The sequence below is a fragment of the Annulohypoxylon truncatum genome (assembly GCF_022578515.1).
Source record: "Annulohypoxylon truncatum strain CBS 140777 unplaced genomic scaffold F4807scaffold_2, whole genome shotgun sequence".
Taxonomy (NCBI): domain Eukaryota; kingdom Fungi; phylum Ascomycota; class Sordariomycetes; order Xylariales; family Hypoxylaceae; genus Annulohypoxylon; species Annulohypoxylon truncatum.
In genome coordinates, this window is record NW_025953788.1 from 868,537 (window position 1) to 893,921 (window position 25,385).

The 25,385-nt window shown below is 45.6% G+C and overlaps 10 protein-coding genes across 10 annotated transcripts; 4 read left to right on the top strand and 6 right to left on the bottom strand.

The window, feature by feature from the left end:
* Positions 1 to 329: 329 nt before the first annotated feature.
* On the bottom strand, positions 330 to 1,711 carry F4807DRAFT_407165 (proline-specific peptidase). The gene is made up of 2 exons (XM_047996360.1): positions 957 to 1,711; positions 330 to 895 (listed from the first exon to the last, which is right to left on the bottom strand). Exons 1-2 carry the CDS (start codon positions 1,622 to 1,624, stop codon positions 643 to 645), a joined length of 921 nt encoding a protein of 306 aa, XP_047858763.1. The 5' UTR covers positions 1,625 to 1,711; the 3' UTR covers positions 330 to 642.
* A 1,885-nt stretch (positions 1,712 to 3,596) lies between these two features.
* On the bottom strand, positions 3,597 to 4,439 carry F4807DRAFT_468171 (uncharacterized protein; the record flags this gene model as incomplete). The annotated part of the gene is made up of 1 exon (XM_048002579.1): positions 3,597 to 4,439. The coding sequence occupies exon 1, from the start codon at positions 4,398 to 4,400 to the stop codon at positions 3,597 to 3,599; it is 804 nt and encodes a 267-aa protein (XP_047858764.1). The 5' UTR covers positions 4,401 to 4,439.
* A 742-nt stretch (positions 4,440 to 5,181) lies between these two features.
* F4807DRAFT_407169 (fucose-specific lectin) lies at positions 5,182 to 7,301 on the bottom strand. The gene is made up of 6 exons (XM_047996361.1): positions 7,066 to 7,301; positions 6,798 to 6,999; positions 6,329 to 6,618; positions 6,071 to 6,251; positions 5,825 to 6,019; positions 5,182 to 5,768 (listed from the first exon to the last, which is right to left on the bottom strand). The coding sequence occupies exons 3-6, from the start codon at positions 6,578 to 6,580 to the stop codon at positions 5,458 to 5,460; spliced, it is 939 nt and encodes a 312-aa protein (XP_047858765.1). The 5' UTR covers positions 6,581 to 6,618; positions 6,798 to 6,999; positions 7,066 to 7,301; the 3' UTR covers positions 5,182 to 5,457.
* A 535-nt stretch (positions 7,302 to 7,836) lies between these two features.
* On the bottom strand, positions 7,837 to 9,630 carry F4807DRAFT_118805 (uncharacterized protein). The gene is made up of 5 exons (XM_047992867.1): positions 9,232 to 9,630; positions 9,099 to 9,167; positions 9,001 to 9,044; positions 8,744 to 8,940; positions 7,837 to 8,594 (listed from the first exon to the last, which is right to left on the bottom strand). Exons 1-5 carry the CDS (start codon positions 9,334 to 9,336, stop codon positions 8,176 to 8,178), a joined length of 834 nt encoding a protein of 277 aa, XP_047858766.1. The 5' UTR covers positions 9,337 to 9,630; the 3' UTR covers positions 7,837 to 8,175.
* Positions 9,631 to 11,913: 2,283 nt separating this feature from the next.
* F4807DRAFT_407186 (prion-inhibition and propagation-domain-containing protein) lies at positions 11,914 to 15,312 on the top strand. Its single transcript, XM_047996362.1, has one exon. The coding sequence runs from the start codon at positions 12,001 to 12,003 to the stop codon at positions 15,034 to 15,036; it is 3,036 nt and encodes a 1,011-aa protein (XP_047858767.1). The 5' UTR covers positions 11,914 to 12,000; the 3' UTR covers positions 15,037 to 15,312.
* Positions 15,298 to 16,720, top strand: F4807DRAFT_407188 (uncharacterized protein). The gene is made up of 4 exons (XM_047996363.1): positions 15,298 to 16,210; positions 16,284 to 16,323; positions 16,381 to 16,432; positions 16,498 to 16,720. Exons 1-4 carry the CDS (start codon positions 15,796 to 15,798, stop codon positions 16,648 to 16,650), a joined length of 660 nt encoding a protein of 219 aa, XP_047858768.1. The 5' UTR covers positions 15,298 to 15,795; the 3' UTR covers positions 16,651 to 16,720.
* Positions 16,721 to 16,882: 162 nt separating this feature from the next.
* Positions 16,883 to 18,415, bottom strand: F4807DRAFT_407190 (uncharacterized protein). The gene has a single exon (XM_047996364.1). It carries the CDS (start codon positions 18,010 to 18,012, stop codon positions 17,620 to 17,622), a length of 393 nt encoding a protein of 130 aa, XP_047858769.1. The 5' UTR covers positions 18,013 to 18,415; the 3' UTR covers positions 16,883 to 17,619.
* A 1,227-nt stretch (positions 18,416 to 19,642) lies between these two features.
* On the top strand, positions 19,643 to 22,065 carry F4807DRAFT_407193 (uncharacterized protein). The gene is made up of 4 exons (XM_047996365.1): positions 19,643 to 20,354; positions 20,542 to 20,632; positions 20,694 to 21,238; positions 21,317 to 22,065. The coding sequence occupies exons 1-4, from the start codon at positions 20,286 to 20,288 to the stop codon at positions 21,428 to 21,430; spliced, it is 819 nt and encodes a 272-aa protein (XP_047858770.1). The 5' UTR covers positions 19,643 to 20,285; the 3' UTR covers positions 21,431 to 22,065.
* Positions 22,057 to 24,039, top strand: F4807DRAFT_407198 (putative phosphoglycerate kinase PgkA). The gene is made up of 3 exons (XM_047996366.1): positions 22,057 to 22,448; positions 22,566 to 22,986; positions 23,067 to 24,039. The coding sequence occupies exons 1-3, from the start codon at positions 22,383 to 22,385 to the stop codon at positions 23,831 to 23,833; spliced, it is 1,254 nt and encodes a 417-aa protein (XP_047858771.1). The 5' UTR covers positions 22,057 to 22,382; the 3' UTR covers positions 23,834 to 24,039.
* Positions 23,906 to 25,134, bottom strand: F4807DRAFT_407200 (DSS1/SEM1 family-domain-containing protein). Its single transcript, XM_047996367.1, has 3 exons — positions 24,803 to 25,134; positions 24,600 to 24,729; positions 23,906 to 24,467 (listed from the first exon to the last, which is right to left on the bottom strand). The coding sequence occupies exons 1-3, from the start codon at positions 24,936 to 24,938 to the stop codon at positions 24,428 to 24,430; spliced, it is 306 nt and encodes a 101-aa protein (XP_047858772.1). The 5' UTR covers positions 24,939 to 25,134; the 3' UTR covers positions 23,906 to 24,427.
* Between the last annotated feature and the right edge of the window lie 251 nt (positions 25,135 to 25,385).

The window sequence follows — 25,385 nt, forward strand, 5'->3', positions numbered from 1 at the left end:
ATCGTGCGCTTAGTGGCGTTTCTACTGTACTTACACTATATTTGATCGCTAAGTTCCCCGTAGGAATAGGGGGTTTTAGTGATCAGGTAACTGTAGTAGGTAATTTCAATCAATTAAATTGTAAGGCACTTACCTAGTTAAGTAGGTATTTAAGTACCTCCCTTGCTTTGAACCTGCAATGGTTTGATAATAGCTTAAAAAGGCCTTAAAACTTTACTTATACATAATATAGTGGGTAGGTAATTCAGATAATGCAACCTAGCTTGAAGTGAAGCTTTTCAAATAAACAATTGAACGATATAACATGTATTGATATAGCATCAGAGTCGGTAGCCGTCATTGAGCCGTTGCGAGCTGTTATTACCTAAGCAAATTTAGCACTGAGCAACGCTATTCTTACAGGGAACTTAACAATTAAAAGCGGTGTGATTACAGCAGAAGCATCACCAAACTCACTATAATTTCAACCTTAATTTAACGGTTTACTTTCAAATCGCCAGCCGTCGGTTTATATAACCAAATTATTAACATCATGAATGAAGCACCCCGTAGACCAAGTCTGGTTGGATAATAAACTCATAATCATAATTCAATCATGATTTGATTCTGTACTCCAGTTATCCCCGCACTGGCATCGTGAATTTAACCCGTCAGAAAAGCCGCAACGTGCTGCATATGCTTCTCTCGTTGGTCAACATGAGAGAAATGAGCGGCACCGTCTAGCGTAACCCATTTTACTCTTTTAATATGGTCGAAGAAAGGTTGCATGGCAACATCCTGAGCTTCATCCTCGGATCCGTTGATCAAAAGAGTCGGGGCGCTAATGGCGCTCAAGAGCGGGATGCAGCTCCAATCGCGAAGAGAGCCGGAGATGTATAGCTCGCTCGGACCATACCTGCATATATCGTGAGCTTACTGATGTGACCGGCGACCGGTCAAGAAGCTACACCACTTACATTGTACCATAGGTTGTTGGGTCCTTCGCAAACCAGTTGAGTGCAGCTTGAACCTCTTCCGATGGCCACGGCCGAGCCAGGCTCAGGTGTCTCTTGTAGAATACCTCTATGGCAGCTTCATACTTCGGGTCTTCGAAGTCCTTCTTCTCTTCAGCACGATCGAGCTCTTCTTGGACATCCTTGGGGAGCTTCTTCCTCAGCGCAGTGATGCCCACCCTCCATACATCCATGCTTGCCAGGCTGCTGGAGATGATGAGACGTCGAAGGTTTGAGGAACTTGAGGGCGAAGCAGCCCATTCGGCTGCCAACATTCCACCCCAAGAGTGCCCATAGACATCGATAGATCGTTCTTTGAGCCCAAGGTGAAAGAAAAGGTTGTCTAACTCGTTCTTGAATAGTTCTACGGACCAGAACTTTTCGTCACCATCTTTTTCTGGTAGGTGCGTCGATCGCCCATTTCCAATTTGATCGTAAAATACTAAAGGCAATGACGACGAAAGGTCGGTCAAGGGCAATAGATAGTCGTGGCATGCTCCAGGACCTCCATGTATCACGATTAAAGGCGTCACCGATGCGTTTAGATCGCCAACAATTTTGTACCACGTTTGGCAGGGTTGGTCCAGGCCAGGGACCTTGAACTCCGCGATGCCTTCTTTGATGTTGACCATTATGTGAACACAATAAGTTGACTCCAGCGAAGTTATCAATGGCAACCCATACAGAAGAGGGAAACCAAGAGAGTAATTATGAATTCAAGGGAGGCTCTAAGGGAGGCTTTATTTACAACTTAAACCAACATGCATGTGACTCCTTCAATACTACTATCCAACCGTTGAACCCCACTTTCTTCACAATATACCTACCAATTTGACGGGGCCGAAGTCCTTTGTTTGGTAATTCGGCATGGTTTCCAATCCAGTAAGCTCTGTATATAGCCAACTCGGCATTGCACACCAGACTTTTTCTTTGTTAATAGCTGCTATTGCCGAGTTGAAGTGACCTTGATGACTGACCTATACGAACGATATCATACCCAGCTTCCTCCGCTGTTAAGTTTCGAAAGTAGGTGTTGAAAGTTAGAACGTTGATATAAAATAAGTTTATCGGTTTCCCCCTTTTTTGACAGCACTAGCGCTTACAAAAGTGGGCAACGACCCGAAAATTTTGCTTGATCGACTGTCAGTTAGAACGATGTAATTACCCAGATTAGCTAGTTTGTTATAAAAATGTCTTATGCTTGGTGCCGACTAACTGTGTCGGGCCAGTTATTGATTTGAAATAGTGGAAACGCTGCGATTCTCACTGAAGCCAGAGCTGATAAATCTAGGTAAGGCTCCTCCGGATCTCTGGAATAAGAGTTTCAGAGATTGTTAAGCGCTCTAGCCCTTCCCTTGCTCTCTATAGTGTGATGTTGGTTCTGCTGCATACGGGAATGAGCAGCTTTGTGAAAGTAGAGTCGTTGTTCCAGGTACCTAAGTACTTTTGAAGACTCCTGCTCTCACCCGCCATAGCAGTTGAATACTTCGAATCGTTCTACCTCTAAATTTTCCGAAGGTAATTCATTCAACAGCACACTTTTTCCGGGGTATTCGCATGTAATCATGGAGTATAAAGGGCTTGGTCGGTCTTCTGTAATGGATGAATCGTTTCCCAGGTATACCACAGTCGAGGAGATCCAAACATTCATCCACGAAGTTGAACGGGTCCCAATCACTGCCCAGCTGCTGGCGTTTACTGGGGCGGCATCGCAACTGGCACGATTTGGCATTACTGTCGCATGGCGCCAGTGTTAACAGACCCATCATATTCGACCTTCTAACTGGTCGTAGAAAATTATCTTCAGAATCCACGAGGAAACCCTCTGTTTCCTCGTGCCTTGGGCTTGGGTCAGGCCAAAGCTACGATCATTCAGAATGGGTTTCTGTTCTTTCAGTACTTGATTCCTGTACCATTCGCTCTAATATCTAATGCCTGGATCGGTCCTTGTTATGAATATCCTCTATGGTGTTCAGCGGACACACAAGGAAGCATAGGCACTCGGGAACCCAACGATGTAAGCGTCTGGCTCCAAACGCCCTTGCAATTCTTGCTCGCCGTCGGCGAGATTCAAGGTCTCGTTGCTTTGAACGAATACACATATTCTGGAGCCTCGGTCAACATTAAAGCTTTGGTTAAGGCACTTCAGGAAGTCGCGGCTGCAATAGCAGCAGGGCTCGGTATTGCACTGGAACCACTGTCTAAGAGTCATTGGCTAGTGATCATGTATGCTAGCTTGGCGGGCATTAATGCCTCTCTGCAGTTATATTCTGCGCAACATTCAGGAAGTGTGATGTTATTTACGAACATCAACATGCTGAGATTGTATGAGATGAGGATGGCCACGGCGAAGCTGTGATACAGTCTAGTATCGCTCAACCTGGACAGAATACGACGTCGATTATAGGTAGTATTATATTGGTGTAAGCTAGGATGGGTAGGTCCGTTATCATGACTTTACTAACAACTGTAGAAGTTGCCCAGAACCACTTTCGAATGATACATTATTCAATATTCTAACAAATCTCTAACTCCAATTCTCGAAGACTTCAACACCAGTTCCTAAGTAACTACACCTTCATCTAGACGGAATAACCCCCCTTCTTAAGGTCCTGCCGGCTTCAGTGGTTTTCCAGCAGTATCTGTCTGGTCCTCGTTTGATTCGGGCTGGTTGACGTAGAAGTCCGGGCTGTTATTTTCTACACTCATCTTTGCTGCATTGTAGCGCTTGAAGGCACTTTCAACAAGCAGTCCAACTTCCTTCCTATTCCGGCCGATGACACCCACTGCGAGCAGTGCCTCGGTTTCTTCAATCCAATCTTGTAGCCTTCGAAATCCAACACGGTCCTTTTCCATCCTTTGAGGTTGCCCGGAGCCCTTGATAAGAGCTAAGACACCGGCTAGGACCGTGTTGATAGCGCCAAGAACAGTAATGAGCGTTTCATATCGTCCGGATGTGGGACCAACAGCCGTCAGTGCCGCGCCAATAACGATCTGCGCAAAATAGCAAAGGTAGAGAAAAGCAGTGAGTAAGGCATGTTGGACGCCTTTAGTTTGCTGGGTTTCGATGACAGACTTGTATATACCAATAGCGGATTTGCGTCCTTCTTCAAGAGTGCCGCTATCAGTGGCTTCGCGGTGGTAATTTATCCCTAGAGCCTTTCTGAATATAACGAGGTTCTCGTCATTGGGACCACGGATCGCGAGACCGGCTGGTGCTCCCCATGACAGATTGGTGACTGTCTTGATAGGCGCTGGATCTGTTGGCGTGGGATTTGCCGGGTTGGACTTCTGAGGTGAATTGGGGGCTTTAGACGGTTTGGGCACCGAGGGTGATCCTAACTGAGGAACGGATGTCCTAGACCCGGGGGTGAGAAGAGGAGAGTGGACGTCCTTGGCGTCTGACATTCTTAGAGTTTTACAGGGGATTTTGCCAAGATATAATGCTTTCTATGGGGTGCAAAGACCGTAGTAAATTATTCCTTGGGACTCTACTTATTCATCCTTAAACTAATGAGCAACGAATCCTTACCTGCCTTTTTATATGAGTCTCTATGTCCACGTCTCAATCATAAGAAGACTCATCAGCACTCTCGCCGGATATAAAGGTCATGCTCTGTTACAATATGAGCATCTAGTCATATTTTCGCTTGGAACGGGAATGATCAATCCTAGAATCCTAGAAGCTATTCTCATCACATCAGCTCTAAGCGATGTCAAGGCCATGCTGACATAATTGGGAGGACTTCGTTGGGGCTAAAAAGGGAATTGATGACGTTGATTGTTTCGCGGTTTTCCGCCGGAAAAAGGCAAAGCAGGTACACAATATACGAAATCTCACCAACAATGGCGAAGGATCATCATCCCCAGGGCAACCTTAAGGCTGCAGGGGGAGAGCCGAAGGTAAGCAGTTACCACATGGTGACTTCGGAGCAGACGACATGGGGGGGCTTAGTTAACACTTTTCTCATAACAGTGATTCCATCGTGTAAAATCGGTGGCTTATTTACTTTAAAAGAATCTGCTTGCCTCCCCCTCCCAGATTAGATATAGCCAGATCGTGTGATCTAACACCCCCGTATGGAATGGACACCTAGTACCTATTCACGTCCCATGACATTATAAGATCACACATGTTAATTTTCTGGAATATTTTCAGTCACTATGAAGGCCTCAGAGTACGACGAGATTCAGAGTGGAGAACTATGCGGTAAAAAGTAGGGTGCGGGATCAGGGGTATTCTCTGCACTCCGTTCTGTTTACGTATCTATCTAGGTATATTTGCCCATTCTCACTTCTCTTAGAAGGGCCAGACATTTAGTTCTTACTAAATATCAATTTGCTTCCGGATATTCTCGAATCACAGCAGTTCTTATTCATTTATTTCAAAGATAAAGAGGTCCATGTGGACGAGCGAAAATCTCGAGTACCACCCCTCAATCCGGTCGCGACATTACTTAGAAACCTAGGAACCAAAAGAAAATCCTTTAAGCCAAGCATTGTCACCAGACTTGCAATGCTCGTAAATTCTATTGTCGTCCCCCTGATAGTAAAGTCTCAGCTCACCCTGAGTGTTCCACTCAATAGCCGCAGAAAACCTTTTGCATCTAAGGGGTCCGATGATTATGCCGTCGGACTTCCACCCATCATCTGACTTATGTGCCACGATATTCTTTCTAGCATCTTGGCAGTACACACGTAGCCGTGAGATGGAGTTAAACCACCCGGCTGCTGCAATTGAAGTGCAGGGTGGCATTCCCTCGGTGCGGAATTCTCCTGTTTATCTTGGTTAGAATATGAACAACTACAAGTACGTCTTTCCACCTGCTTACCTGCGAACCATCCTCCATCGCAACAGTACTCCCTCAGAGTCATATCTGGAGCCTGGTAGTACACTCGGATATGAATTCCGTCATTCAGCCAGCATATCGAGGCAAGACCTGTTCCAGTGTGAGCGGCTGGGAGTACAGCTCCCTTCTTCCAGGGATTCCCATTAACGTATTCCTGTATTTGATTAGAGCACGGTTCTGCTCTTATGTTAATTACATCATGTTGGGGTGATTTCGAGAGCATCGCACCTTGAGCATAAACCCGAATATTCGGCTGTCCATTATCTAGCCAGCACACAGCGGCGAGCTTCGTGTTCGCATCAACGCGGAACTTCGATTTGGTGAGGTATCCGGGGCTCCAACCGTTCAGTCCAGATGAGTAACACCACTCCTCAAGGTAGTCATCTTCCGAGACGCAGTAGACACGGATCTGTCTCGTTGCTCCTGTGTTAGATGCTTTTTTATACGGTAAAAAAATGGCGACAACATATAATGCGCTGTATATACCTCCTTACCCCCGTTGAAGTTGACGGCAGCTAAAGGACTAAACATCTTGGCCCTAAAAGTCGACGAAATTGTCGCCGTCCATAATCCATGCGAATGGGCATACTCGCGTATTACTCCTTGGGAATCCTGACAGTAGACATTACATTTGTATGCCTCTATGGCGGTAGCGGCCACATCGCTGCCGTTCAGGACGCCGGTCGGCCCGTCGATTGTGATCGAGTTTTCGAGATATACGCGAGTTATGAGCGTCATTCTTCTCGTACTGAGTTTATTGTCTCGAAATAAGGGTGCTAGAAGCCGAAGGTTAAGCGGGCATGAAAAGGACTCCATATAGCAACTGTCCCTATCTCGGTACAAGTTTTAACAGGTCGATAAGGGTACATAATGATTGTTCAAGTACTTTCATAACCGACAATTAGAGCAGACCACGTGTAATATCTAGAAGCAAATCCGGTATCCGAGAACATACCTTAACGCCTAATCTCAACGGCTACCTACCTAGATTCGAAATCCGATAGGTAGCTCAATTAAACTTAGAACTTCAACCCTCGGGAGCGAAGTCAAAGGCTTATTTGGGTACTTACTAGCTGCCGTTAATGTTGCAGATCTTTCCTAGATCTAAGCACCTAACGAAAGCCTCACTACCCCGCTTCTAGATGGTAGGGCACACTCTCAGTACGAGGCAACCTTAGCAATGACAACACTTATTGAAAAAGTACTTTTCTATAGGTACCAACCTTGGAAATTGAAGCATCGCAACGGTAAGTTGTTCTTAAAACTATTCCTCGATGCTTATTAGGTACCGGAGTAGTATTTGTCTAATCTTCAAAACCTTTGTGAGTATGGTGAAGAACAGATTAGCTAAGAAAATAGAAACATGGAAGCTATCCATAATATTAAGGTACTTTATTTTATAACCAAACCAACAAGTGTTTGATACATTGGGCATGAAACATGTTCTTGAAAAAATACCTAAGGTTCTGATTTTCCACAATACTTCCCGTTCCTCCTTATTTTCACGCCTCAGTACTAATGTGGCTGTGCTAGAACGCCAATGTTTCAGGGGGTGGCTTAGACGTAGGCAATGCCACGCCTTTAGTCGCATTTCACAGGTCGTTTACTTCCGTTCACTGCGCAACATAAGTCTAACCTATTTGTCATTGCAGACCGGTAAATTCATGAGTATTAGTCTATGAAGGAAGGAGATATCGGCGACTAGCGTGGACCTTTCCCGTGTAATGATACCAAATTCCAATAGTGACTAGCGTTAAGGTAAGTGTAGTCACAACATATATCCAAATATAAGGCGATATCATGTCCTCGTCCTTGAGCTTCCAATCGAAGAACGTCAGGGAGAATGGAGTCTGGGGTAAGACAGGTTAGCATCTCAGTTGAAGTAGCGGATAACGCTTCGGGTCAGGTTACCTACAGCAACAAAGGTGCCTGGGAGGAAAACCGTAGTCAATAAAGCAACAGTTCGCATTTGAATCCCATCTCTTTGAGTAGCTCTGGAAAGTTCCGTGGTTAAACTTGAGAGTCGTAAGGTCGTTTGCGTATCCGCTCTCGCGATATGATTCCACTCCTATCCCACATTGAATCATCTCATTCTTAGCTAATTTGATAAGGGTTGGCTTACCGTTTGCGTCGCAAAAGTCATTCCATCAATGACTGGAACATTTTCTGATCTTTTCATCCCATTCGTTGATGATTTGCAATAGACGATCTTTAATCCGAGCGCCTTGGCTTCTCATGCTATGTGATATTTCACCTGTTTGAGCTCCTACTCCTTTGTATAGGACCTGCTCTAGCTCAGTGAGATGTTGTACAAACGTCTCGAGTTGAGTCTGCTAGTTTTTGAGTCCGTCACGGATATGATTCATTTCCAACCAGTCCAATATAGACTCATGATCCTCTGTAAGACTAGAGCCATTCGTATTGGTTGTGTTCAATCCTAGATACTCAGATCGATCCTCTGACATGAAGTTCCTTGACAAGATACTCATATTCAATACTCGTTGCAGCAACTTACTAACGTATTTTTCTACCATGTCCACTTGGCGATTGCGCTCAATATCAGCAAGAAACATAGGTAAACTCAAGGGATGAAAAGTAGTGAGGTCACAATTGGAGAGGCGCGACATGACAATAGTTGCCAGATCACTTCGACAGCCGTACATGATAGCGTAAGTGAATCTTCGCTTAGTGATGTAGGTAGTTGAGAGGGCGATGTCATCGGGCCAGGATGCTGACGATCGACAATTATAAACTGTTTCAGTGGGTATTAGCATTATTAAGTCCCAATATATCAATACCTAGTAATAGCAAGCGCCAGAAGTTTCCATAAAATTTCGTTGCATAATTCTTATGAATCTTTGGTTCCTCGAGAACGCTCCAGTACAATAATGGTATTCTTACCAATGGCCGCTGGAGCGCTTAGACCCCATGCGTTGAGCTGGCGTGAACAATGTGCTGCAGTGTTCCGATTGATTACTCGTAAAAAAGAACTGTGTATGAACAATTCCTTGGAAATTTTGCCGAATATCTCTTCAGAAAATGGTAGTCTCGAAAGCAACGTGGGATCAGGGCATTCTCGTTCAGCCCTTCCGGCCAGTCTGTTGACTCAGAATAAGAACAGGAATAGTGATAATCGAAATTTGATTGATAGAACGAACACTAAACAAATTCCATCGGCCAAGGAATGTGAACTTGAATCTCTCTAATTTTTTGTCAACCCTTAATAGGTATCGAAGACTATTGGAATAAGACTTACATTCTCCAGCCAAGAAACCCATTCGGAGTCAGATGATAAATTGGTAGCTTGAGTCTGCCAACAACTTCTCTACGCTAACAGATTAACCCAAACTTGGAGGAAAATGTGTAGGTAGCCTTGGAATTTTACTCACATTTTGACCACGAGTTATTTCAAAGATGGTACTGACTCCGTGCTGAAACTTGAAAATGCTAGCATCAGTGGTGGTCATATGAGGTGATTCTCGTAACCAATCCATTATTTCTTGATCCCATTAGCCTCTGACTGTAGAGTTAGAGGTAGAATATAATTGTGGTTGTAAGTGCTTAGATGCAGGAGAGGCCATAACACTGCCGTCCTATGATTTGGATGATATCTGACCCCCAGAGTTAATATTCTCCATAAGACGGTCTTTTTGCGCCCATGTATGGTAAGGCTTTGCAGCCGATGTAGCCTGCCTACAAGATGCATCCCCACTTGAATGCATGACGTGGACAAAACGGATAATTACCTAGGTATGTTTAGTCACATACCTACCGAAAGCCCAGCCGATTCTAACATGATAAGAATGATTGGTTATGCCTATCACCAAAGTCTCGTATTTAAAATAGCCTACTTGATAGGGTTGCCTAGGTCAGCATTGTATAGCCTACTCCTGAGGATAAGGCTTAGAGTGAGCCAACTTCGCTCGGATTCCGATTCATCTCGGCGGGAATAGGTCTCTTTTTCTCTTTCCTCATTATTGTCGATATACGTTACAGTAAGCTTTGGAAGCAAACCGTTGCGAGTTGACCCGGACACAGAGCTTGAAGTTTCTATCGGTTCACTCATTGGAGGGATTGTACGAGGGTGCTCAAGCTGTCTACTATGTTAATTCTTGTTAGTTTTGGCCCTGCCCTCTATTTAAAAATTGTGGCCATTCACATACATACATCAATTTCTGACTGGAACTCTGGTGGGGTTTCCGGATAGGGGGAATTTGAATGAATTAATCACTAATTAACCTGAAAAGATATAGACCAGAGCTATTGGTTCTCCATGGTTTTGTGAAAACTATCATGAATAATTGGTAGTTTGTAATAACCTACGTACACTACTTTATATCAAGGCATATATACCAGAGAATATTCTGAGAATAATCATCCTCAACTACATCACACAACTCTGTTGAGCTTATTGAACTCAGCTACCATTCCCGAAATAGTATGGTAATATAGTTGCAGCCACACGCTTAAATAGGTAATTCCGGTAAGTTTGCAGCAGCTAAGTCTGTGGCAAAGCTAAGGAGAGTATCACTTAAGGCAGGTCGTGCCGTTATGATCACAGCTGGAACAAGCCCCTACTCTTCTGTCCGATCCTAAGAAAATACCGTATTTGATTGAACATCCCGTTATCCCTATTGGTATTATTCTATGGTTCTACCGCACCGTCATATATTTCCAAGTATGGGGTTAGGGGGTGTGTGAGACCTTTTACTTGATTGGCCGGTCGAATTATATTGGCAATGATATGGATGCTTAGAATGGCACATTGGGGGGCACTTGTTGTTTAAATACTTGTCTTTCCGCAACCTTTCAAAGCTTGTAATCTTTTTTTCTGGGTGTTGATAATATCAAGCGAGAACAACACTTTCACTGCACATATTACCACATACCAAGATACGTTATGTCTAGGTAGGAGAACTTCACCGAGGAAATCATTGAGAAGAACGTCAAGTCGTTACGGGAAAGTCTCAGGCGGCTGCGAGGTGAGAAATATGACACTTACCGAGTCAAGAACGCTGGCTGGAAAGTTTGTTAACCTCAAGTTAATGGAGAACTTCCTTAACAAAGAGTTTGGCAATGATTATAAGGTGAAAGTTAGGAATTATGTGGGCTTCGTCAAATGAAGAGCGAGCTAAAAAGATCCTCGATACGATACAACCAATGTACGATCGAGACAAAAAGACCGTTATCCGACACGGACATACGCCAATTTTCGCTGCAGCCCATGGTGTGATTTGCTACTGTGTCACATCGGCAACATGGCGGAAATCGAGGAGATAATGGCTTTCTATGTATTGTTAACCGGTTAATACAAGGGAATTTTAACCAGTGTCGGTAATTGCGGGAAAATGTATAAGTTGAGAATTGTGCGATTAGGTATGGGTTACATTGAGCTGACCATCCTTTGATATTTCATACATTAGATAGCGAACTCGCTAGGAACTGCTTGAACTCTGATGCTGTACCGGGGATCTTGGTTGCCGATGGATCCCAGTTATCCGAGGAAACCTGACCATTATCAGATTCCAGTTTTGGAGGCTCTGCATGAGTGACCAGGTTGATCTCAAGACATACACATACGTACCCCCAATCCCAAGGCAACCTGATGGTAGGTTTTCAGCTACTCTCGGCGTAGCATTGGATGCTGATCTTTCCCCTATTAGTGAGAGCCTCACCGCCCCGCATCCTGAGGTAGGGTGCGTTTTTAACGTAGGTATGTACAGATTAGAAATGACCGAGGTCTAGCATCAAGGCATATTCGAAATCTTAATATCTTACTTATCATAAATGTGTCATCGCATGACGGAGTTACTAAATCTCGATGTAAGATTATCACAATCGTATTCTGGGATCCCAATTTTGTACGGGGTCAGTAGGTAGGCATCAATAAGAACGTTGTAGATGTAGGCACGATGTTTCGACTTTAATTGACACAACGTGCCCGCGTCAATGTGGTGGCTGTGCCAGGGCGACGGTGCGCCTAGGAGGGTGGCTTGGACGCGAGCACACCCTGAGCCACATTTAATTAGTATCAGCCCATATGCTCTAATGACCACGCACTGCTTTTCAATTATCACTCGGTGATATCGCCAGAGAATGATGTCTGTCTTCTACCGTCTGAGCGATTGAATAACTACACGATTAATTATGACGTCGAAATGGCCGAGATCGCCGGCCTTGTCATTGGGGTCGTTGGTGTCGCAGGGGTTATTGGTGCTTTCAAAGATACCATTGACCTCTTCAACGATTTCATGAGCTCGCGAGAGTTCGGCCGTGATTATGAAATATTGGATACGAAAGTGGACATTGAGAGGGCCATCTTGCTACAATGGGCTGAGAATGTGAAACTTCTGAAATCTGACTACGACAGAAGATTAGACGACGATGTCGTTCGACGTGCTGTGGCCGGAATCTTAGGGTGCATCAAGTTCCTGATGGGCGACGAGGCTCAACTGAGAACTCGATATGGCCTAAAGGAAGACGTAGAACAACGACGTGGCAACGAAACAAACAGTGCAGCCGTAATCAGCGGTCCCCGGATGGCAAAGTTTATACGAGAATTCGAGGCAATGAAATTACGAAGTAAAATGCTAGACAAGACAACAACATTTAGCAAGAAGGTTCGCTGGGTCATCCGCGACAAGGAGAAGTTCGAAGAATTGGTCAGGGAGTTGGCTCATTTTACTACCAAGCTCATGCAAATTGTCCCGGTATTTGCTAGCCAAGAAGCTGCTCAACATGCATCCGACAGAGACGTTACTGCAATTGGCACCCTTAGGGAACTAAAGCTCATCCTCGATGCCTCAGTTGGAAGAAGGCGATTAATCGCTGATTCAACCCGAGAGCATATCATACACATATGTCAGGAGCAGATCCTCCGTCTACTATGGTTCAGGACCATCGACCTGAGAAAGGAATCCGTTTCACCAGCCCATTGTAGAACCTTTAACTGGGTACTTGAACCATCAGAACAAACTCTTCCATGGGATGACATCACCAAATGGCTATCATACGACTCAGGAATATACTGGGTTTCTGGAAAAGCCGGGAGTGGCAAATCTACGTTGATGAAGTACTTGTTCCAACACAAAAAGACAGCGACTCTTCTGTCTAAATGGGCTGGCGGTATGCCATACCATATGTACCATTTTTTCTTCTGGAATATGGGTACGTACGAACAGAAGTCTCAAGAAGGGCTATCGAGGGCTCTATTACACCAGATACTCTCAGATCACCCGTCTCTTATCAAAGAAGCCCTTCCAAATATGTGGGAGCAACTTTACAATAGCGACGGCGAAGTATGTTTGCCACTTGCACCTGAAATTAGGTACGCATTCCAGGTTCTTGCAAACAAGACCTCACAAATCGGCAAATTCTGTCTTTTTATCGATGGACTGGACGAGTTTATAGGAAACTATCGAGATGGCATAGCCTTTATCAAGGAATTGTCTGAACACTCTCACATAAAAATCCTGGTCTCCAGCAGACCAATTCCGGATTGTGTCGCCTCTTTCGAACGTTTACCATCTTTACAGCTACACCATCTCACTCATGGCGATATCAAAGCCTATGTGGAAGACGTCATTGGCAAACACAGATATATGGAAGGTCTCATGGCTCGACACCCGGATGAATCATCGAAAATCATGGAGTATTTGGTTACTAAGTCTTCGGGCGTCTTCCTCTGGGTCATCCTCGCATGTAGATCGCTTCTCTCGGGCTTTGCAGACTACGACAAAATACATGAGCTGCGACAACGAGTGGATGAGCTACCGCCGGAACTTGAAGATATGTTTCAGCATATGATGAATAAGATTAACAAACGACATCGAGAACAAGGCTCTCGAATGTTGAAGATATGCTATACAAATACCCAAGCCCGGGACAAGAATGAGGTTGGCAACTTAAGTTCTCTTGGTTTGGCTCTAATGGATGACGACTATAAGAGCATAGAACAGATTTCAACCTTGAGTGCAGAACAGAAACACAGACTTTGTGAAGAACTTGAAGGACGGTTGAGAAGCCGTACCGGAGGGTTACTAGAGACATATTGGAGTCTTAAAAGTAGCTGTACACAGTACTGTTTCTGTGGGGCGAAGGGAAAAGAAGACCACGATGGTAAAATCGACGGTAGAGTCGAATTCATGCATCGAACTGTGCTTGAGTTTTTAAGCAATGAGCGAGCATGGGATCTCGAGTGCTTGCAGCCCCCTAGTGGACTTCAAGTAGGTACAGAGTTGTCTCTCATCAGCCTCTATTCAGCTATAGCAAGTCTACCGGGTGGCGATCCACAGGCAATCCGATTCCTTCGCGATGGATTCCAATGGGGGGCGCAAGCTGATTTGGAGGACCCAAATGGAGGAAAAAACATCTTCTACGTTATTCGGCCATTCATCAACCACTTATCATCGAATTATTCATTAGAAAATGATATGATTCCACGGATTGTTCTAGCTGCGGCAAGACCCCTGGATGCAAACAGAATATCATTATTGCTTGCTGCTGAAGCCGGCGCGGTCAATTTCGTCAGGGGCCATCTCTTCTCCCAACATGATTCTTCGTTAACGCCAAATCCGGAACAACTCTCTCAACTTCTATATCATTCCGTTTCTCCTCTCTTAATAAAGGGGAATATTTCGGCGTGGCGGTGGAAAAACGTTGGTTTGGGAAATGTATCTAAGGAAATGGTCTCTTTACTACTTGCTCATGGCGCAGACCCTAATCTTCAAGTCTCCGACCGTAAATATCCAGCGACATCATGGTCCTATTGGTTAAGTTCAGTTGAAGGGAAATCTCTAGAGGGCGAGGAAAGGTTACACGTCGCCGAGGTTACGGAGATTTTCGTGCAACATGGCGCCAGATTATCCAACGACTTTTGCAGATGGGTTCGTCTCCTACTTCCGCGCAAGCCTTTCCCTTCTGGTCAAAATGCAATATCTAGGCTGCATGAACTAGTCTCGAAGTTCGAGCACGAGCAGGAATTGAAAACTCCCATCGATTCTCCCCACGTTGTCCAAGCAACAGATGAAGAAAAAATATGCGAACAAGAAAGCCGGTACGAAGGAGGTACGTCGGAGCTGACTACCGGTTTACGCTCTCGCCCCCAGTGTAATGTCCGGGACTTGAAAAGGAAACAGGGGAGTGAGATATCTTTGGATGAAGGTTGCAAACGAACCCGAATCGGGCACTTTTGATCCTGGAGATATTGGATCAAATCACATTCTTATGGGATGTGGTTTGAATTAGCTGAATGGGAGTGCTTCAGGAAATCACTTAGAGGGGTTAGCAATTGCAGTTGGTGCATATAACACAGGTAGATCGTTTTAACGGATGGAGATAGGTAAATGTCACAAACTGATGTACTCTGGCTGCAACTCTAACGCAGGTACCAACTCAATGTGAAATCACCCACTTTCCATAAAGCAATTCATAGATGAATTTTCATGAGCTGACTGGCTTAATTTATCTAACCATGTGAGTTTCGTGGCTGTTATCTTTATAAGAACCAAAGCGTCTAAGTCATCTAATACCACTCAACGTTGCAATGAGCAAGACCTCGCCAAGGGTAGCTAGTTTAAACCAAGCCTAATCGTGGAAAAATGCCATCCGGTGGGATGATATAACTCTTTTAATTCCCCGATAGCATCTCTATCAAGACGATAACCGGTTTAGCTAATAGCCCACCTTCCAGAACAGGCCCGGTTTTATCGTATGCCAGCGTGAATACGACTACGACTCACAGGGGCGGTTGATATCAAACGACCAAGGGAATAACTGATTGATAAAATATCTTGACAGAAGATACAGATCTAGACTGTAACATTTGGTTAATATGAAGCGTATAAATGCTGTCATTTATCCGGGCCCTATAAGCCCTCGGTCCTGTCCGGTCGATCTCGCGCGCCATCTTGAACCTTAGGTGTATCTCGAACACGTCGTTTCCCGTCTGCAAGATGCTGCTAACCACCTTGTTTATCTCATTATTGGCTTTCGCCAGCCATGCATCAGCAGTATCGTGGTATTTCCTCCGGTACTACCCGGCTTCCGGAGAGCAATTCACGTCGTTTTCCGGGGAGATGACGATCCCACCTCTGCCACAGGCCGCGACGTATTATCTGTGGCCCGGACTCCAGCCCACCGATAACAGCGGCGTTTACCAGAACGTTCTTGATGGGCGCAGCGGAACGTGGTGGATTGGATCGGGGTGGTGCTGCTCGAACCCCAGCCTGCCGTGGGGGAGCGGGTTCAACACTTATGCTGGCGAGAAGGTTACCTTCGAGAATAAGCTGGATAGCAGTGGGTCAACTTGGACGTCGACTCTCACTCGCGAATCTACTGGCGAGACAGTGACGGATAGCTTCGCCTTGGGTAAGCCGGAATAGTCCCTCGAAGTTGATGTTTCCTACCGGCTGAAAAACTGACGTATCGATCCCACGTATAGGTAGCAAGTCTTTCAACCAGGCCCTCTTCGCCATTGAACTGTATGTAACTTCATATGTCTGTTGGTACTTGAGCTCAGACGGCTAACCTATGTCTAGATATGACGTTAGTTGGGATTTTGGACCGCTTGCGTTCTCCAATGTCGTGATTGTAAGCACACTTCCTCTGCTTGGATATCTTCTATCCTTCTGGGCCAACTGCTAATTTTATCATAGACAAGCACCGGTACCGATTCGAGCTGGTGCAACACGAGCCCCGAGAACTATAACTCAGCTACAACATATTCCATCACAGGGTTAAGCGCAAGTGCGACTGGTGGTACGGTGACCTGCAATCTCGATTCAGTGATCCTCGAGAAGCCAGCTTAGAGAAGTCTGGAATTGTAAATAAATTATGCAGATCGTCGAAAAAGGGATAATATAATGACGGGTATAAGAATAACTCGGTGCAATTGTAACAAATGTGCATTAGTGATCACGTCTTTTTCTGCCTATTATACATTAAGCGAGTAATGAGGGGTAGTTTATGCGATAACTCAATTCGCCAGCTATTATCCTTGAAATCTTCCCCACGTTCTTCACTTTGGAGATTCTATCTTCATTATTATTTCAATTCACTCCATCACTGTTTCTTTCAAGGTTGCCCGATGAAGGGGATTCTGTTAGTACCGTACGGTGAATGTTGACCAAGAAAGTTAGCAAGAGCATTATAGTGTAACCACGCTATTTGCTATAAGAATTGAGAGCACTTCAACGCCCTCCTAGGGTGAGGTTGAAAGTCGCATCGACGGCTCATTACGCGATTCTCGTATGGCCTGGCCATTCAAGACGATTGGGGGTCTTCATTCCTAGTTTCGCGGAAGATTTCAGTTGAGACTTTCCTCACGGATTCACTGGCTACAATGAGTTGGACTGGAAATATTTCGAAACGATGGTAGCCAGCAGGATGTACCGTGATCGGGAAGTGGCCGATTGGTATCCCTCTTATTGGGATTTTGCTTCTGTCTGCTACTAGCAATCTCTACACTAGGACGCCGTCGTCCAAGAGTTTCTCGACCCCTTTTCAAAAGGAGCGAAAATGGAGAAAACAACAAAGATGACGGGTCAAATTCAGGTACAGTAGTCTATTATATTCATACACTCATCACATGTCAACCACATCAGGCTGCCGATGCACTCATCTCTAGATGAAAGTTCAGACTTCATGTGCTTCGGTGATCAAGGTGGATGAAGTTCCACCAGGACAGTACTGGTAGCCCAGCTGATATACAGATAAGCATAAGACTTTAGACGTCAGAAGATTTGCCTTCGCCCTTCTGGATGGATACGGCCGTGTGGTCAAGGCACAATTTCTTTATCTTTCAGCAAATCCCATGTAGGCTTGGGCTTCGTCATATCTTGACCCGCACCGAACCTCCCAACCACAGTCTTCACTGCTATATAACTGCGAGCCCGCTCCTCAATCATCTTCCAATCCAGCTGTGACGTACCAACGACCTTGCGGTTATTTGATATCCGCGACAACGCATCGATAACCCACGTTCTACAATTGAAGGTCGGGTCTTTGTAGAAGATCGGAGTATTTCGAAAGACCTCGATGAGTTGAGATTCGTTGGTGATCTTGGCAATAAGGACTCGGACGAGGAGACGCACTGATGTCTGCACATCCGGCAGAGCATCTTCCACGTATCGCCAACCTCCTACCGGCGAGTTCTTGATATGAAATTCCATACCGGGAACCTTTTCTTTATCCTCGCTTTTGGGACCGATGATGAAAGCAAAATGATATCTAAGGAGGGAGGTTTAGCTGCATAATCGAAGGACATTGTGGCGGACAACATACTTTAGATCCGGGACGGCAAATCAGACGGACCTCAAGCTAAAATCAGACGGACTCTAAGTCCAATTGAGGCTAGTCTAGCGGATACATGATCATACAGTACAACATCCACACAAATCTAAGTACCTTTTAGACTTGTTGCCCCTTAAGAAAAACTTTTACTACTTTACTACCAATCTCGCCGTCGCTTATTATACCATAAATATTCTACCCTTCTTCGTCGGTGATAATATTACTAGTAACTTCATTATAGCCTAAGAAAAATAGATTAAATGAGTAGGTAGTTAACATCACCGAAAGCTCTTAAATGCTGTCGCTGTTAAGGGGCAACAGCAAGGTCCACGACGCGAATAATAACCCTAAAGGCAACATGTCTAAAAGGTACTTGAGTTTATATGGGGGAATGTACTCTAAAGTAGGTATCCACACGACTAGCCTCAGTTGGGCTTAGAGTCCGTCTGATTTTAGCTCGAGGTCCGTCTGATTTGCCGTCCCGTTTAGATCCTCGCGCCCAGAGGTATTCCCGCTGGGATAAAGGGCGAGATAGAGTCGCTTCTTGTTCGAACCCATTTTTATAATTCGATGATTAGTGGGAATAATAGCTAATGAGTGATATTGCTCATGAGCTCGGGGGATTATGTGTGATAGAGGCTGAGGTTCAACAGACGTGCAGATACTCTATAAAGTCTCACCTGGTAGATGATATTTGAGCTCTGAATATGCTTTTGAAAGGTCTCCTCATTAAACCTACGAAGACAATTAATTATATAGTAGGCAAACCATCATCCGCATTGTGATATTAAATGTGATCTAGCCATCCGAGAGCTTAGGAGTTATACCAAATCCTAGTCACAGAAGAAAGTAGCGTCTTTAGCCACCTCCTACTGTGAAGTGCAACGAGAAGAGATCTGAACATCGTGTTGGACACGGCGAGAGACATTTACTGTCTAGACAACATTCCTATGCAGCTCTACGCATAGAAGCTTCCCTTACGCTTTAGCTCCTATAACTCAACCCAGTACCGTGTATTCGGTAGATTACAAACTCTTGCTTTTTGACATGTGCTATCTATTTCTAGTAGAATACTTATTTTTTCTCCACATACGAAGCTCTCGGTCTACATCGATTAAATTTAGGCGACTTCTGTCGAGGAACTTATGAGAACTTCTTGTCATACTCATGTTCCCCCTAGGTACACTAATTCGCATTGAGTACACTTGTTCTCAATACTTAGACACGACAAGGACGACGTAGCCATACTTGAACGTATGAATTGTGTATACTTGGCCCACAATGTGTATTCATTTAAGTGATTCCAATTGACGAATAGAATGTAAATATTAAACCTTCAACAGCGGCGCTTCTCTAAGCGCTCTTTCCCCAGGAAGGTGACAGATGGCCAATAGGAAAGTTTAGGTAGTTGTTAACAGCTTCAAGTTGCGACTGCTACGGAAAGTCTATTGGTAACTGTACTACATTCTAGTTTACGTCACAATTTCTTCTTCTTTTCATATTTCTCATTGAAAATATATTGATTTAAATATTTCATTTCCTTAAAAATTACCATGTATTTCTCCTATTTGTAAAATACCGAGTAACAAAAGGGCTGCGCAATTCATGAGGAGCAAGTGCCGATCGGAACTAATTCTACAGTCACTTGACTTGACTTGGAAATTGATAATCACCTAAAGCAGGCAGTGCAAGTGTGCCGTGCGTGTCCCCTACTGTCCCTTCTCCAACATTGAAAGAGTGGTAGACTGGCAGGTTCAGTTTGGGAATTCTTTTCCTTTGGAATTCTAAATTCAATCAAATAAACAGCGATCTGTCCATTCGTCCACGTATAATTCGATCAGGATTAGACGTCTGTTTAACCTCAGCCGAGACTTGAACTGGTTTTCAATCGTTTCGAAGCTAGACCCGTGGACCCCCTTAGATCTTTTAGAGATTGGTATTCGGCGACAACGGGTATCAAAACGGGGCGACTTTCTTATCGGAAATCATCAATCTGTCGTCATCGATCGTACAGGAAAGAGCCAGCACGAGCCTTCGTGAAGCCCTCGAACCCACACTTTTTTTTTCAAGCCCCCGATCCGACGAGGGCCTTTCCCATTTGGATTTTGTTTGTATAATTCTTGGGAATCTAGTCCCTTCCACTCCTTCCAAAATGGCTTGGGAACTTACCCGGCGTCGCATTGTTCGTGCGGTCAATAGCAAATTCATATTCGATCGCATCGTACGTTACCGAATCCCGCACAGAACCTATCAGAAAAAACAGCCCTACACATCCAACCATAACCAATGTCCGCATCATCCAAATCATCGTCAATTTTTGTCTTTGAATCCTAAGACATCACCAAACATCCCACTCACTCACTCACTCGCTCTACTATTTTACTAACTGGACCTATCTATCCGTATAGCCTCTTCTTCATGCCGTCATCTTCTTCATCGAGATGGTTATCGTTGCGCGCTTGGTATCGCGCTTCAACGCCTACTATGATGAGCGGCCAGGTACTAACCTCCTAGCTTTACCACGTTGCTGCAATGCATGGGACTAACATTTTCATGATAGTTCTTACCATGATGGTGACGAATGCTGTCCTCGGAGGTATTGCCGACACCGTAGCCCAGACCATCACATCAGTCCGAGAACGAGCGTTGCGAAAACCCGGCGGCGTCACCAAGGATGACACCGTGGCAATAGAGATACATGAGCTAGATCGCAAAAACTCTTGGAGCGACCGAGACCTTATCCCGGAATCGAAAGACCTCCCTCCCCCCTTCGACTTCGAGCGACTAACGAGATTTATGGCGTATGGTTTCGGGATGGCCCCCCTACAGTACAAGTGGTTTAGTTTCCTCTCGCGAGCGTTCCCTATCACGAAGACTAGCGCATTCGGTCCCGCGATGAAGAGAGTAGCTTTCGACCAACTTATTTTTGCCCCGTTCGGTATCGGGTGTTTCTTCACGGTCATGACTGTCGCAGAAGGTGGTGGACGCAGGGCCGTTGCTCACAAGCTTAGGGATATGTACATTCCGACTTTGAAAGCCAACTTTATGGTGTGGCCTGCTGTTCAAATCATCAACTTCAGGTTGATGCCCGTTCAGTTCCAGCTGGTGAGTTTCTTCCGATGTCACCCATATCTTAATCTAGGTACCTACGAAAAGTTCTTTGTTGCTAACTGTCTACCGTAGCCGTTTGTTTCCACTATCGGTATTGCTTGGACAGCATACCTATCCCTTACAAATGCCTCCGAAGATGTTGAGCCGAAAACCGCACCATACTCTCCTAACATCCGTCTCCAGTAAACCACATCAACCACCTAGTATAGGACTGCTAGAGTTTTCCCCTGTTATATGGCGACTTTTATCAAAAATTGGACGGCAGGCGTTAGGGATCAAAGAGCACATCCTTGATCGGGCAATTAAGGTGGTCGAGGCGATATAGGATGGCGCATTGTTTTTAATTTGAATATTCGGGATCAGCAACTCAGCATTGCCTTGTACCTAGATGCGAGAAATCAGAGGTATTATCCATACGCGTATTCTAACGCCCAACATCAATGGTGACACTTGGACTCCCCGAGCCTATTGGAAGTCTTCCATTGGGATGCGTCACGAAGAGCTCTAGTGGAAGAACGTATGTACGTAGGTGGGTGGTGCTTTATTCGGGCTATGGATGCCATTGGCCAATTCAGTGGCCTCAATACCTGTGTTGAAAACAATATTGAAAAATTCATCGCGGTATTCGCCTTTATAACTCAGCAGAAGCCGGGATTGGGTGGATCGGCTCATGATTATCGCATCACCTACATGGGATTTTCGTAGTTGACGGAGAATTGCGGTTGGTGTAGTTGTCTCAGGGGACGGGAACCTCCTATAGTACCCATAGCAAGTCTGAAACGCGAATGTATCCAACCCGCTAAATTGACTAGCGTAGTTACATTGGATGCTTTGCTTTAGCGGCTTAGCAACATTGGGACCATCAGTGGACGTCACCCGTCGAGCTCGTTGACCTCACCCCACCAAATTGTGAGAAAGCTGCTACCCCTCCAGGTTCTCTACCCCTCCATCCTAAAGAGCAGCTTATTATTAGAATTAGTCCGGCCGCCTTCTACCTTTCTGCGTGCTTTTTTTCAAACGGACATCCTAAAAAATATCGCCCTTGAAATACCGCAACTTTCTTTCTGATCTATTCTCCTTATTTTCGTAAATCTCTCCCTAAGACGAAGATATCAATTGAAACTTATCATCCGCCAATATGTCTCTGTCGAGCAAGCTGTCCATCACGGATGTCGACCTGAAGGGAAAGAGAGTTCTCATCCGGGTGAGTGAACAAGCCTATTTCTTGAGGGTCTTGTTTGCATAGAATATCATGTTTTACCATATCTTCGATCATATGGCGCATATTTACCTCACAGACTAATATGGCTTCTCTCGAAAGGTTGATTTCAACGTCCCCCTCGACGCTGACAAGAAGGTTACAAACAACCAACGTATCGCCGGTGCCGTCCCCACCATCAAGTACGCCATCGACAATGGTGCCAAAGCTGTCATATTAATGTCCCACCTTGGCCGTCCCGATGGCAAGGTCAACCCCAAGTATAGCTTGGAGCCCGTCGTTCCAGAACTCGAGAAGTTACTGGGCAAGAGCGTCGAGTTCGCCCCGGATTGCGTCGGCCCTAAGGTCGAAGCTATCGTGAACAAGGCGGACAACGGCCAAGTTGTTCTATTGGAGAACTTGCGATTCCACGCCGAGGAGGAGGGCTCTTCCAAAGACGCGGAGGGCAAGAAGGTGAAGGCGGATAAGGCTAAGGTCGAGGAGTTCCGCAAGGGATTGACTGCCCTTGGTGACGTCTACATCAGTGAGTATCTCCTGTGTTTCAGTCCCTGCATTAGCTTGATGTGTCTGGGATGGTATCAGGTCTGACAATAGCTACTATAGACGATGCCTTCGGAACCGCACACCGAGCCCACTCTTCCATGGTCGGTGTTGACCTACCACAGAAGGCCGCCGGTTTCCTCATGAAGAAGGAGCTGGACTACTTCGCTCAAGCCCTCGAATCACCTAAGCGACCCTTCCTTGCCATCCTAGGTGGTGCCAAGGTTTCCGACAAGATCCAGCTCATTGACAACCTACTAGACAAGGTTAACAGCATCATCATCTGCGGTGGCATGGCCTTCACATTCAAGAAGACCCTTGAGAACGTCAGCATCGGCAACTCCCTCTTCGACGAGGCTGGCTCCAAGAACGTCGGAGCGCTGATCGAGAAGGCAAAGAAGAACAACGTCAAGGTCGTTCTCCCCGTAGACTACGTGACGGCGGACAAGTTCGACAAGGACGCCACTACCAGCTCCGCAACTGACAAGGATGGCATCCCTGACGGCTGGATGGGTCTCGACTGCGGCCCGGAGTCGATCAAGCTGTACAAGGCGGCTATCGACGAGGCCCAGACCATCCTTTGGAACGGTCCCCCCGGCGTCTTCGAGTTTGAGAAGTTTGCCAACGGCACCAAGGCTACCTTGGACGCCTTCACGGCAGCCGTGGCTGCTGGAAAGATCGGTATCATCGGCGGTGGTGACACCGCTACCGTCGCTGCCAAGTACGGTGCCGAGTCCAAGTGCTCTCACGTGTCGACTGGTGGCGGTGCCTCCCTAGAGCTACTAGAGGGCAAGGCTCTACCTGGTGTGGTTGCCCTCAGCACCAAATGAAGGTTAGAGAACTCGGTGCGGCTATGAGCATCGAATTAGCATCCTTAGTATGTAAAATCGGGATGCAGGTTTGGGTCGCAGGGTACGGTACCTGATGGGTTGGGCGGTGTCTTTATTGTTAATGTTACGTGTTGAATGTTTTATGACGTAGCAAAATTAGATGAATATCGAATACCAGATACAAATACAAATATGTATTAAATTTACACTAGTGTGGCAGTCAATGACCTACAGTGACAAGGATTGGAGTCGTGATGTGTGGATTTGCAGAAATACCTACATACGTTCAATGTTATCTTCATCTAGACTACGTAGTAGGACAAGTAGACAATAGGCAGTCACCGCAATTGTGCAAATATGGTTATCTTGGTCACGACGGTTCCAAAGCCGTCTGTCTATTAATCGAATTCTTGCTCACTGCATCTTCCATGCCTCCCATGAATTGTGCCGCGGAGGCGAGTGGAACTAGATACAGTTCACGAGGACCCCTTTTCCTTATGTCACGTCACTTATTGCTGAGGTGCCTAGATATGCTAGATACCTGTTTGGTTGGTTGGTAGGTATGCTCGAGCCGGATAGGAGTGACGGGCTAGTTCATCTTCGCTTCGAGGACTCGACTTTCTTGAGCTCTTCTCTGTTTGGGGGGGTTGTGTTAGTGTACGGTTGTTATTGTATATGTGGGCTCTTCCTGAGGACAGGGGGGAAGGGGCGGCATGGGATGAGATGAGTTGAACGGTATGCGGATGTTAGAAGGGATGCTACGTACCTCAACTGCGCAGAGAAGTCGTCGGACGTGTCGTCGTCATCCCAGCTCTCCTCCCATAGGTGCTGCGTCGTGGTGCCGTTGCTGCCTGCTGCGGTCGTGGTTGCGGCTTCGGTCTCTTCTGCTGGCCAGTCTGTTTTTTATGGTACGTTAGCATGGAACATTAATCTGGTCGCAGGGAAACAAATATATGCGGCTAAACACACCTTCTACGGGAAAGTCCTCAAACTCATCGTCTTCTTCTAGCGCGGCGGCGGACTTCTTCTGTTGGGCCTGCGATTGCTCCGGCTTTGCAGCTTCAGCCGCGGGCTTCTCGTTGGTCTTGTTCGGCGGTGCAGACATGGTTCGTTTCGGTGCCTCTTTTTTTTTATGACTGGAGAAGTTGGTCGTTTGAGGGGGTGTGTATGACAGGCGGTGATATCCTTTTTTTGCTATTTGTGTTGGTGTTTGCCCGCGAGGCTGAAATATAGAACGAAGTTAAAAACAAGGCTTGGTCGAAGCTGATGGGTTTCGGTAATTGATGTTGTCAACCTTGTCGTATTAAGTAATCAACGTTTGCTGATAAGCTTGTTTATTGCATAGATTTATGGAGGAAATGCACTTATGCGAAATGGAATGTAAGCCGGAAGTTGCACGTTGTTTGTCCCCGAAAACGTCCTCTAGGATGTAAGCTTAACCCCGCGTGGCCAATCATTACACTTGCTAATAGATTAGGTGCAGATTGACCTGATTGACCCAACAAAGTCACGTCGTACAATTGGGTGCGTCGCACTTTCGTATCTCGCATAT

Coding starts and splice junctions, on each gene's coding strand:
- F4807DRAFT_407188 (XM_047996363.1), top strand. CDS start 15,796: ATGCTGCTAACCACCTTGTTTATCTCATTATTGGCTTTCGCCAGCCAT. Junction 16,211..16,283: donor GACGGATAGCTTCGCCTTGG/GTAAGCCGGAAT, acceptor TCCCACGTATAG/GTAGCAAGTCTTTCAACCAG. Junction 16,433..16,497: donor CGTTCTCCAATGTCGTGATT/GTAAGCACACTT, acceptor ATTTTATCATAG/ACAAGCACCGGTACCGATTC.
- F4807DRAFT_407198 (XM_047996366.1), top strand. CDS start 22,383: ATGTCTCTGTCGAGCAAGCTGTCCATCACGGATGTCGACCTGAAGGGA. Junction 22,449..22,565: donor GAAAGAGAGTTCTCATCCGG/GTGAGTGAACAA, acceptor TTCTCTCGAAAG/GTTGATTTCAACGTCCCCCT. Junction 22,987..23,066: donor CCTTGGTGACGTCTACATCA/GTGAGTATCTCC, acceptor TAGCTACTATAG/ACGATGCCTTCGGAACCGCA.
- F4807DRAFT_407169 (XM_047996361.1), bottom strand. CDS start 6,580: ATGACGCTCATAACTCGCGTATATCTCGAAAACTCGATCACAATCGAC. Junction 6,252..6,328: donor ACTTCAACGGGGGTAAGGAG/GTATATACAGCG, acceptor GCAACGAGACAG/ATCCGTGTCTACTGCGTCTC. Junction 5,769..5,824: donor CGATGGAGGATGGTTCGCAG/GTAAGCAGGTGG, acceptor CAAGATAAACAG/GAGAATTCCGCACCGAGGGA.
- F4807DRAFT_407165 (XM_047996360.1), bottom strand. CDS start 1,624: ATGGTCAACATCAAAGAAGGCATCGCGGAGTTCAAGGTCCCTGGCCTG. Junction 896..956: donor CCAACAACCTATGGTACAAT/GTAAGTGGTGTA, acceptor CGATATATGCAG/GTATGGTCCGAGCGAGCTAT.
- F4807DRAFT_118805 (XM_047992867.1), bottom strand. CDS start 9,336: ATGGATTGGTTACGAGAATCACCTCATATGACCACCACTGATGCTAGC. Junction 9,168..9,231: donor AAATAACTCGTGGTCAAAAT/GTGAGTAAAATT, acceptor CTGTTAGCGTAG/AGAAGTTGTTGGCAGACTCA. Junction 8,595..8,743: donor AAGCGCTCCAGCGGCCATTG/GTAAGAATACCA, acceptor CCACTGAAACAG/TTTATAATTGTCGATCGTCA.
- F4807DRAFT_407190 (XM_047996364.1), bottom strand. CDS start 18,012: ATGGAATTTCATATCAAGAACTCGCCGGTAGGAGGTTGGCGATACGTG.
- F4807DRAFT_407200 (XM_047996367.1), bottom strand. CDS start 24,938: ATGTCTGCACCGCCGAACAAGACCAACGAGAAGCCCGCGGCTGAAGCT. Junction 24,730..24,802: donor TGAGGACTTTCCCGTAGAAG/GTGTGTTTAGCC, acceptor CATAAAAAACAG/ACTGGCCAGCAGAAGAGACC. Junction 24,468..24,599: donor GACTTCTCTGCGCAGTTGAG/GTACGTAGCATC, acceptor CCCCCCAAACAG/AGAAGAGCTCAAGAAAGTCG.
- F4807DRAFT_407186 (XM_047996362.1), top strand. CDS start 12,001: ATGGCCGAGATCGCCGGCCTTGTCATTGGGGTCGTTGGTGTCGCAGGG.
- F4807DRAFT_407193 (XM_047996365.1), top strand. CDS start 20,286: ATGGCTTGGGAACTTACCCGGCGTCGCATTGTTCGTGCGGTCAATAGC. Junction 20,355..20,541: donor AATTCATATTCGATCGCATC/GTACGTTACCGA, acceptor CTATCCGTATAG/CCTCTTCTTCATGCCGTCAT. Junction 21,239..21,316: donor TGCCCGTTCAGTTCCAGCTG/GTGAGTTTCTTC, acceptor TGTCTACCGTAG/CCGTTTGTTTCCACTATCGG.